At 41.5% G+C, this 12,199-nt stretch overlaps 1 protein-coding gene across 7 annotated transcripts in view; it reads right to left on the bottom strand.

Moving 5' to 3' along the window:
• The window catches only part of erc2 (ELKS/RAB6-interacting/CAST family member 2), a 37,665-nt gene extending 27,686 nt beyond the window's left edge, over nucleotides 1-9,979 (bottom strand). For 3 of the 7 annotated variants that reach the window (XM_051415951.1, XM_051415948.1, XM_051415949.1), the window contains exons 1-2: nucleotides 9,801-9,978; nucleotides 2,728-3,540 (exon numbers count right to left, since the gene is read on the bottom strand). In XM_051415951.1, coding sequence (XP_051271911.1) covers nucleotides 2,728-3,405 — 678 coding nt within the window. In that variant the 5' untranslated portion in view covers nucleotides 3,406-3,540; nucleotides 9,801-9,978. Of the gene's footprint in view, nucleotides 1-2,727; nucleotides 3,541-9,800 lie in introns of all 7 variants that reach the window. The other 4 variants (XM_051415947.1, XM_051415950.1, XM_051415953.1 and 1 more) reach the window with 4 other exon arrangements.
• Between the last annotated feature and the right edge of the window lie 2,220 nt (nucleotides 9,980-12,199).

Genomic DNA, 12,199 nt, shown 5'->3' on the forward strand with positions numbered 1-12,199 from the left:
CATGACTCAGTCAGAATTGGTACGCTCTAGCTCACACACTTCCCTCCAGCAGCTCTCGTCCAGCTTCAGCACGACAAAAAATTCTGCTCAAGTCAAATCGTTCAGGGTTGTAACAATCTGAGCCAGTAGCATAGTACATTAAAAATGCGCCTCACAAAACAGTCCTTGGCTAATCATTACCTCTAGTCATGACCATTGACTGCCTTGATTAAAGCTCTGCAGGCTATGGTTGGTATTTCACTCACAGTGGAGAGTCTGTGCTTTACAAAACAGACGAAGGACACATTCTAATTCCTGAATGTTTTTCCACTTTTCCTAAAATGTGTTAAAAAGAAGCTCATATTCCCAGATCTTATTTTTCACAAAATAAATATTGCATGCCATTTGCTCAAGCTAATAGAGGCCTGAGGCACCTGATGCAATTGTAAAGGGTGCTACAAGACAGATGTAATGATTGGCCTGAAATTACTTCATTATTAATGAGGCAATTTGCTCCTCAGTCAGCCTCTAAAGCCATCCCACCGTAAGTATACACTTACGTAAGGACGCCTCCCAGCCCAGAAATCAAGATAGAAAAGGCCAATTATAGTAACAAGGCACATCTGCCTTTTATTAGCCGACATACTTCATTAATGAACCCTACCAGGAGGGATATAAATATCATTCGGTACAGAGTCAGAGCGAACACTGAGCGACAAGGCTGAGGATAAAAAAAAAAAAAGAGTCCACTCTTTGTATCAAGCACAAAGGCATGAAAGCCCACACTGTACAGCTTTCATATTCTGCCGGACACATTCAGCTCATACAGTGAACGAAACCAAGCTAAAAATATACACAAGGATTCACGCTGAGTATTTAATCGCACTGAACATAAGGAATAAGTAAAATGATGAATGGCTTGGGCTCTGTCGGTGTCAATGCAGGTTTAGCTTGAACAGACACATTCTCCTCCCAAACACAGTCCCTACACATTTTCATGAATTATAAAGATATAAAAGAATCAAGGTACCTCTGGATCCCCTCGAGGGATCACCAGTGGGTAAAAAACATCCAATTGTGAGGCAGAGCTCAAGATCCTTCACTTTAGCAGCAGGGCACTGCTTCAGGGATGAGCAGGCAAACTCTTTAAGTCAAATCAGATAAGCCAAGAAACTATTTTAAAAATCTCCATCATATACACAAATGCAAGCAGACATGCAGAAAGACAGACAGACGGGTCTCATTTAAGGGTCACGCTAATGGTATTCTGTTATGACCTTGAAGGGTAGAGTGACAGTGTCTGCCGCTTTGAGTAATGAGTGGCCTACTGGCTGTCCAATGTCCGACAGCATCACTCAACCAGACAGACAGAAATGCTGACAGACTGGCACAAAGACCCCAACCAGCTGGTAAAATTCAACCTTTACGCTGCTTGAGGCGTCCTGCAATTAGCTGCATCATGCCATAGCCTGCCTCAAAAAGAAAAAAAGAAGCTGTAGAGCTCAAGCCAGTCAAGCAATACGCTGACCTATTCCACAATCTACCTCTGTGTGTTGTGCACTTTTCATTGCAGCTGAAATATCAAACTAAACCAAGTGCTGTATATCCAAACCTTCTGGCTGTACTATAAGTCAGTGAGCTATTTTCTGTTATATATACTGTATATCCCAAAGACGATGACATTTTCATTTGTAGAGGATAATGTAATCCTGCAACTGAGATTTAACATGGAAATTGTTAAAATAACGGTGACACAAAGAGCATTTTTCCATATTGACTGTGCAGTAACTGACGTTTGGCTGTTTTTATATCTACAGTATTTCCATTGTAAGAACCTTATTTCACATGACTGTTAGAAAGAGGTACATTGGGCAATTTGTTGAATTAAAAAAGAGTTTAACTGCAAATTTATATTTTTGTACATTTTGTGAGAAAATACAGACTGTATATTTTTATTTGAAGATAGAGGATGTCGTGGGAAGAGACAGTGCGAGATGATCAAAGTCAGAGTAAGTAAAGAAAAGACATGAAAGAGGAAGAGAGAGAAAGAGTAAGACAGAGAGGGTTTAAGCATCCTTGACATTCGTCTCTGGGCCCTGTGCCTACTCTTGTCAGTTACTGATTTAACTGGGCCATGACTACACCCTCACATTGAGGCAAGCAAAAAACCTTTTGACATCTCACACTCTAGGGCCAATCTGATAATAACCTTTGAAAATAAATTTAAATTAACTCGTGTTGTAGCCAGATTGCATACAGAAGTTACAATTCACCTGTTGGCAGTATCACTTAAACAATTAAATCATTTAAACAATCGAGAGCAGGTTTTCATTGTTAAAATTGTAGATTGTAAATTGGTTTAATACACGGCACAAGGCTCAGTATATTGGCTCAGATTTCAAAAACTAGATTACAGACAACTAGATTAAAGGGTTTTATATTTCCTGTGGCTCAAGTGGTCTCTCTGACATTGATTCTGTACTGGAGTACTATGCGAGGAGAATGTGTGTTAAATATTTATGCACACAAAAAACCCTTTCCAGAAAGGTTTCCACATGTATTGAAAAACATGACTGACTGCAATAATTCTCTGAATTCTTGGACTGAGGACAGCGGTCTATTGCAGAGAAGAGAATGGCGAAAGCAGAGACACACAGATCAAAAAAGACAACAGAAAGACAAGAGAGTAGCAACTGAAATTCACTGCAGTAATGAGTGGATAAGGGCAGCTGAGAGGGCTGGTCTCACCTGGTTCTCCTCATGAGTGACTCTCATCTGCTCTTTAAGGATTGATGTGCGAGCTGCCTCCTCTTTCCTCATTATTCTCTCCTTCTTCAGCTCAGGACTCCAGAAGCTCTTGATGCTGTTGGTGGAAGATCCTAACTTACTGTCCTTCAGGTCAAGCTCTCTGCGCAGCAGCTCATTCTCCCTCTGCATATCCCTGAGCTGGGCCTGCATCTCCAGCAGCTCCCCCCCACTGCTCCGCACTGCCTGCCTCAGCAGGGCAGAGGGCACCCCCTGGTGGTGGTGGTGGTGGTGCAGCATGGAGAGGGAACCCAGGTCACTATAAGACAGAAGGTCAGCGTGATGAGGCAGCCCCACTGAAGCAATGTTGGGACTGCTGCCCATGGCTGTGACGCGGCCCCCGTACATGGCCCGGCTGGTGGCACGGCCCAGAGTCATAGTGCCTTTTGGGTAGGTGGCAGTGGAGCCCACGCCCTCATGGTCGCTCAGGTACATGGGCCCCGAAGTAGCATAGGCAGCGTTGAGGGACTGGATGTTCTCCATGGAGAGCGTCTTGCCCCCCGCACCACCCCCGCCCCCGCTGTTGGCCCTCCGATGGCCCAGTCTGGGGGACCTTGGCAGGCGCGGGGACCGTGCGGGGCTGCTCTCTATATGGCCTACAGCTCTGGCACTGCCGTACATGTCCTGTGAATCGGCGGTGTAGCCACCAGAGGGTCCTTAACAGGAGCACGCTGAAATGAGACTGCTCTGACTCTCTGAACCACACATGGGTGACTTATTTCATGCCTTGATAGGTGGAGCACATCAAAGTCAGATCTGAGGAAACAGGAGAAAGCACCTGTTAGATGAATAACTGTTTGTATGTGTCAGATTAAAGGCACAGAAAGTAGTGCACTCCTTTTAAAAATACACAGTACATTCCCCTCAGAGCAGGTTAAAACAAACAGATTTGGCCTGCAAGATTCTACAGACGAAGAAACAAATAGTTCTTTTAGCTTTAAGACTGTATTAGTCAACATCAGCAGCAAACTCAAATTTCATCTGACTCCTATTTCAAACAGGCCACAAGAATTTCCCAGCATCATCCTGGACTTGGCCAACATTTATCTAAATACCATTAATGCTGCTAATACAGTCAAAACAGACAAGACAGCTTTACAACCACACAGTATGTCAGCAAAATAGTAGACTAATTACATCGCCAGTGTGTATGACTTGGTTGCATCTAGAGGTGAAGTTTCATATCGCAACTAACTGAACACTGCTGGCGTCTGTATTTGATGACCTGGGAATGAGAATGAGGTGTGAATATTGTATGAAAGTGCCCACAAAACTCAAAAAACACAAAAGTCCCTATCTACAATCAGTCCATTGTGGGATACTGCAAAAACATGGTGGTTCAACATGGTGGACTACAATGGAAGGCAAGCCTTCTAAGGTAACAAAAACATAACAATTCCTATATTCAGGTTATTATACACCAATGAAAACACACCTATGAATATTATATTCTAGCTCTGCCAAGAGATCCTCCTAAATGTTACACACTGGACCTTTAAAACACAGGATACAATATCAAGTTTCAAACATCATTTTATTGTCATTCTATAACTCAAGGTTTTACACAAAAAAGTTCCTACTCTTATGCTACACAATATAATATAATTTGTATGTTCTGATCAATAATTGTCAGTTGTTTGGTATCAGTAATAAATGATACCCATGATGTAATAACAAAATGCATGACATATTAACCAAATTGTTCCCCTATTTCATCAATTCTGATGTTTTCTGTGGAGAACACACTGATGTTTGGAAACAAGGTTACATTATTGTTACAAGTCTTAGAAACTGAAACAAAGTCAAAGATTATAACATTTATAGTGCAGTTACACTTAAGAGCACCAGAGTGCATACTGTACACGACTGTGTTGCACCAAGCAATACAATCAAAACAATGTCCTCAACTAAATACAACAGAAATCAATTATAAAAGACAACTCACAACATAAAGTAATTCTCTGCTGCATTGTATTGTTTCACAAACACATAAAACGTACAAATTAAAACAGACAAGGGATGCAGTGATTTTATGACCACTGATGTTATGTCATTTACAATATGCTCTACAGCTTTTCTAGCCACATTTAATTAAAATTGCATAAATGAAAAGACTTTAAAATACTGCAGATCCCTTCCGGCTAACGAGGAGAAAAGGATTTGGAAGCCTTAATATTTAATGTTTGAATAATGGTTCTGCCATTTCATGCCATATCTTTATATATATATGTGTATGTGTGTGTGTGTGTGTGTGTGTGTGTGTGTGTGTGTGTGTGTGTGTGTGTGTGTGTATATATATCACAGTCTATAATATATTTAAGCTTGAGATGACACAGTTGCACTGACATTATTACATGATGCTGGATAATTTTTAGGTTGAATAAAGAAAGCTGTTAAACAACAAATGTTGAAGACAGACACAGACATTGTTAATGTCACAGGCTGTCTTGTGATGAATAATATTGGATCGAAGATTTGACTCTTCCATCTAAGTGAACAACGGTACTTTCTCTCCTCTGGTGACACTTGCTGCTCAGACTCAGTTGCCATGGTGACTATGCCGGGGCTAACAGAGATAAAGCACCTCATAACGGTATAAGTTTCCCACACTGTGGTCAAATGTAGAAGGTGAGTGTTGCAGCAGTGCCAAGGTGACATGGCAGCCTGTAGGCTTTATGTGTGTGTATGGGTCTAACGATCCCAACCTTTCAACTTACATGCATATTCTTTTCTTTTTATTTTAGGGTCAGATAAAATGACAATTCATGGCACAGAAAACCATGTGTCAACAGGTCTCCCCTAAGATTTTGGACGACAGGAACCCTCAGCTGCAGTCACTAAAGCATCATCTGTGTGGAAACACTCAGCAAGGGGCAATCACTGAATCCTAGCAGAGGAGGCCAGACAGTACACTATCATCTCTGTTAGTTGTATAAAGTAAAAGACGTGTAGGAATAGGATGGGACGCACACATATAAAACCATGTTTAAAGGCTAAACAGAACATGTGTTGAGATTTTGCATTCATAGCCTATAAACAGTGTAAACTAATAGCTCCCTTCTTTCTTTAGTCCCTCAGACAGACACTGGCAAATTAAATTCAAATTCTAAATATGCAGGAATATGCAACAACAAACACTGCAGCTCTTATCTACAGTGGTCAGCTTGCTACAGAAGGTCTGTGAAGTCTGGCTGGTAAATGTTTTAGGAGCAAAAACAGCATTCAGCAATGGGCAGTACAGGCAACGAATACACAAAAACATCTGATGATAAATTAGAATTGACCTGCTGTATATACAGTCCGGTGAATCTTATAATGTTGATGTGAGGATGACTCAACACAGTGGTCAGTTTCTGAGGCTGTATTGTGGTTTATGTCCTATGAAGCATCATTCAGTCAGTGTCTGTTAGGATCTTTTTGTAATGACTGTTCCTTTTTAATTAGTTTTTTCCGTGTTTGGAATATGTGATTATCATTTGTTCTTTGGCTTTCTCCATGTCTGTGAATTTCCCCTTTGGGATCAATAAAGTATCTATCTATCTATCTATCTATCTATCTATCTATCTATCTATCTATCTATCTATCTATCTATCTATTTATCTATCTATGTCACCGCTGTTGAATCAGTGATTCGGGCAGTGACTGTGGCTTGTTTGTACCTCTTTAAGTGACCTTATTGTGCCTTGACTCAAATTTGTGTAAAATTGTATGTTTTCATTATAATGAGCTGAATATAGATTACAATGGCACATTTTCATCTACAGGCGGGTCGTCCTTTCTCCTTCGCGATTGGAAGGGGAGGATGAGACAAGGGAGTTGTGAGTTAATTGTGAGTTACAACTGTGTAACTTAATGTGGTGAAGTTAAAAAAAATAAGGCCAACTGTATCATGCTGGTGGGTCAGTGATCTGGGATGTGCGCCTTGTGACCGCAACTTCCACACTTTGAATGGCATGCATGTCCTCCCTTCGCTCCTCATGTTTCCTGCCAGTCTTCACTGTCAGCTATTTCATAAAGGCTCATATGCCAGAAATATTTACTTTCAAAAACGATGATGAGATATGCCAAACAGAGGAAGCTGTATCGTGGTGAGGACCAATGTTCACGCAAACACTGCTTGAAAGAAACACTTAACGCTAGATTTCCACATAAAACATGAACCTGCGCCTCTGACAGTCTCAAATCAAACATCTTCACTTAAATGCTTATTTCATGTTTTGTATTGTAGAGTACAGTGTTGTTGTTTTTTTAGTCCACTCAGTGATGTACTATAATCACATGGGTATGCCACAGTCAAAGATTTTATTGATTGATTGCCTAGAGCTGAAGCCTTGGTGTGGGACTATTGAAATGGGTGTGATCACTGAAGTTAAAGTATATAAAATATACAGTATAGGGCTGCAAATAGTGAACATCTTCATTATCTGCTGATTATCTTTGATCAAATAATCATTTAGTCAATAAAAAAGGCAATAACTGGTAAAAAATTGTGGTTGGACTGCTCTCTCTAGCTGTCTGACACACAAAGAGCAGCATTAATAGTTCAGGACCCTGCACTCCCTTAGTCTCTCTGTCGCCGAGACGGCTTTATATTTCATATTAGTGGCAGCTTCTCTTTTTATGATGTTCATTTAAGATATATATTTATTGTTATTGTTTTACCACTTTCATCTTTACCGGTTATCATTATTGGCCTATTTATCTATTATTTTTATCTCATCTATTCTAACCCATGGCAGAGGAAGTCTGTTAAGTGTATGTCTGTGTGTATGAACAGTCTTCATCATGTCCCTTCGTTTTATTTCCACTTTTATTACACCTTGTGCCTCACTATGAAGCCAGAGATTAATTTACATATGAGTGGGCAATAAATATTTCTATTTTAAAGATATTCAATATACATAGACATAGAACAGAAGGGAAAAATTCTAATCCTCTCATTTTAGAAGCTGAAATTAGGGAGTATTTGGAGTTTTTATTGTTTGATTAATGACTTAAAGGTCCAGTGTGTAGAGTTAGTTGCGTTTAGCAGTGTAGTTGCAAATCACACACACCCTCCCCTTCCATGTTCAAAAGAGAAACTATGGTGGCGAAAAACACCCCTATCTAGTGCTAGTGTTTGGTTTGCCCCTTCTGGGCCACTCTATAAACATGGCGGACCCCATGGAAGGCGACCCAGAGCATCTCTACATATAAAAGGCTCATTCTAAGTTAACAAAAACACAACGATTCCTAATTTCAGATGATTATACCCAAATGACAACATAGTTATGAATATTTTATTCCATTTCAACCAATCGATCCTCCAAAATGTTACATACTGGACCTTTAAAACACCCTGACCTTTGTCAATGGATTTTCTGCTCGACTAATCAGTTTACTGACTAATTGTATCAGCACTAGGACAGTGGACATCCAAGTAAAATATTAAATAAGTTGTCTACAAAGCCCTGACAGACACAATTATGTTCTGCACCAGTTTATCTCCAATTAAAAATATTCCTCCAATCCTTTTACATTGTTCTTGGTCCTGTTCTAAAGCAAAATGTCGTATCCACATTAACGCATTTCTCTAAGTATGAAGAGGAGAGGGAAATGACCAGCGTGCAAAAAGAGAGTATCGTATTTTTGCAGGAACAGTGGTAATATTGGAGTACCAGAGGGATGCCAGCTGAGAAGGCCAATTGTAATCCTCCACCCCACCCCCACTCTACACCTAACTTTACAAAGGATTCTTAAAAAAAACAGAGATAAGATGAATACAATACTGTGTTAGCACACTCTTAGAGGCTGTTGCAGCGGTTTTGCACCTCATGGCCATGCTGTCACTCCCATTCATTTCTCACCAGACGTCATACTCAGACTGCTCAGGTATTAGTGAGAGGTATTACTATTACCAGGAGCTGAAAAAAAACTGTCAGCAAATGCCAGTAAAGGCCTCTGAAGAAATGATCACTGGCAATTCAGAGAGCAGTGGTGCGTTAACAGCGGAGAGGATACAGATGTTCTGACACAAAGATTTCACCACGGGCGATGCTGAGTGTATCTGTGAGGCAGGGCAGACTATTTTCTATAAGGCTACCATGAAAAAGCCAGCATGCAGGCAAACCGTATTAACTAAGAAAAACCAGAGATATCTGACTTTGAGATTTGAGGTCAGAGCGCATGTCTAGGGCGGACATAAGGCATTTTTTGCTATAAATAGCCTTTATAATGGGTTGATGGTGGAGAGATTCCATGTGAAAAGAAGTACCAACCAGTTCAGTGCGGCGCAGTGCTACTTGAGCAAGTGCAACACATGCAGCCTCCTCATCACGTATTCTACTACAGAGACTAAACGCCCCCATGCTTCCCACTGACTCGGTTGACTGGATGAGAAAATGTAAATGTGCTTTTCCAGATGGCCTGTTCAACCGTACATCCAATCCCAACCTTTAACAGAGCCTAGGAATGGCTTGTCAATGTAAAGAGAGAAAAAAACATGTAACATCTCAACAGATACACTTCACACCTTTGTGTTCAATTCAGATATTTATCTTAATGTCTGCTGGCCGGTATGTAGGCTGAATCACATTTGATGCAGCATAGGAAGCACGACCGAGCCATTGACAGCTCATTGGGCCTCCATCTCCGATGGCTCCAGCGTGCTGTGCGTCGAGCACCTGACCACACCAATGAAATATTAGTCTAACCCTCCGTATGGAAGCCGACTGAAACCTTTATTTTGAAATACGGCGCTGCTCTATGGTTTCAACACGGCTTTTTAAAATGCAAATTCTCCGGTATCAAGCGAGCACTGACTGGCTGTGTCTATGCAATCAACGATCACGGAACGAGGCTTTTTTTTTTTTTTTTTTTTTAAACGCACATAGCCTGTGCTTTTACCGCCTGGTCTCACGCAAAACATGCACACACACACACAGAAAAAAGGGGACACTCCACGGATTTTGAGTGCCATTACTTCTATAATAAAACCCGATTTTGTCTGGGAGTGAAATGAGAAGAAGCAAATGTACCTTCATCGATGTTAATTCCTCTCCTTCGCCGCTCTAGACGGCATCTTGTCGCCTCCATTCACCCTCAGCAGCCTCTCTCAGCATCCTGCGCTGTCATTGGGCAGCGGACACGCTCTCTCTCCTCCTCTACACACCAGGGAGCAGCATCACCACTACTGCAAGTGGCAGCTGGCAGGAGGGGATGGGCGGATGAGATGCGGTGAGCGGCCTGCGCTGAATTTCACATCATATGTTGGTTGCTGAACCGGGGGGGATCACGGACCGGGTCCACTCGCGTTATAAGTTGAAGGTTTTTGAGTTGGGTTTTTTTTATCTCCTCATTCACAGGTGCCCGGAAGCACTGTGATGTAGTTACATTTCAGGGTAGGTGGGTCTAACTCTAAATTATGTGTGTGACTTGGATCAGCAGTCAAACCTGTGGGTAGAGCCAGCAGCACAATTTTTCTGCACGGTGCTCGTTTTTGCCCTGAAATTAGACTGTCAGGAAGCACTTTCTCCCACACTCTCTATACCCTTATCAAACTATTCTGATTTGATGCTATAGGTTAAATATTTTTGGGGTAATACCAAGGGATGTATTCGGCTAATCCTAGCGAAACATGAGGGATTTATACGCCTGACAGGCTCAACTTTGGGCAACACTTTTTGTCTTCATGTAATTTCTTGCTCTTCACTACTCTTGCACATCTGATCCAGTTAATTCTTATTGGCTGAGCAGAAGAACCAGAATTACCCCAACACTGCTGGAGTGGATGGAGTGTGCAGGAGTAGGTGAATAAAACGCTTGTAGCACACGGCAGTTAGATGGGGAAGATTGATACCATCTGTTAAATATGAAGAAATGGCCAGACACTTAGCATAGCTTAGCATAAACACTAGATACAGGGGGAAACATCTGTCCTGACTGTCCAGAGGGTAACACAAACCACCTACCAGCACCGCTAAATCATTAACACGCTGTCTCATTTGTTTAATCCACTAAAAAAGAAATCAGTGTAAAAATGACACATTGTGGTTTTACAGGTGTTGGACTATTTCTTGCGCAGTAACTTCCAGGAGTCTGGACTGGTTGCCTGGCAACCTCAGTGTGACGACATGACATGGCAATAGCTTCATATTTACTATACAAAGTGGTGTTAATCTTCTCATCTAACGCCCTGCGAGGCAGTGTGTCTCCCAAAATGTCAAACTATTCCATCAAGTTTGAACTGTAAGCGATAGAACTGGGACCGATAGTGGTTTTAAATAAAAAATAATTGGAAGAATGATACAACCAGTAAAGCAGTGACACATTGTTACTCCTCTCCAGTATTCAGTCAGATTCGCCTGAGGGCAACCACAGATCCAGCGAGCAGCTCTGACAAAGGAACTTCTGTCGCAGCATGAATCAATCTAAACTCATGACATCATAAGCTGAGACTTCACCATGAGGTGAGTATGTCCTTCAGAAGTGTTCAAACAGACAGCCCTGCAGGCTTTTCCAAAACAGACAATGACCTCCTGGCTCTTGTCTTCATCCTGCTCTCGCCTGCCTTCAGGCCTCCTGGAATTACGGGGACTTTCTCCCATTTTGCATTGTAAACAGTGACGCTAAGTGTGCTTGACAGGGCCCAAAGGAGAAGCATCAGCATTTCTGTGTTCTAAACACAAACACGAAAACACACACACACAGTCTCTCTGTCTCCCTTTCCTTCTCTCTCATGCGCAGATACAACGTTATGTGAACAGGAAAGGGGAGAAATGGGTACAGTAAGAAGCCCTGTTGATTGTATCCCTCTTTCCTCTATGTTCCACTTATGTTTCCTGTATGAGATGCCAGTAACAGGCAGAATGTGAGCGGTGGTTGGCTGGATTTGCGTGTCCCTTACAGGGCAATAGAGGCCATGTAGAGGCTTGGCTCCTTTTTCTTCTCACAATTTGACCTGCAATATGTTCCTGTGTTCCCCCGCAGCCATGAGGTCAATGCTGAAGTGCTGCCAGAAATGTCCCTTTTCTGTCTCTTATGAATTGTGTACATTTTTTCAGTCATCAGCGTCTGAATAAATACAAATTACACTTCAGGTTGCTGTAAACTGGGAATGCCTATGCTCCTAAAGAAAGAATAAATTGTTCTTTAGGTTACTTAGCCTCTTGCCCTCTCAGAAATCATCAGAAATTAAATTTCACAAGTATATTTTCATGTGTTGTGCCCTGCCTGCATAGGTTTATAAGACAATAACAAACAGATTTTATTGCATAACAAAAATTTATGTCCACAAAGAGAAAAACATCCAAAAAGATTTACATAACACAAATGTCCTATTGTGAAGATACTCACAATACGGTTTTTATCGAGCCCCAAAGTGTTCCCAAAGATTTGAGAGCGCACAGATCCAGTCCTACTCAATCTGCTAGTCAGC

This window comes from Dicentrarchus labrax, unplaced genomic scaffold (assembly GCF_905237075.1).
Source record: "Dicentrarchus labrax unplaced genomic scaffold, dlabrax2021, whole genome shotgun sequence".
Lineage (NCBI taxonomy): Eukaryota > Metazoa > Chordata > Actinopteri > Moronidae > Dicentrarchus > Dicentrarchus labrax.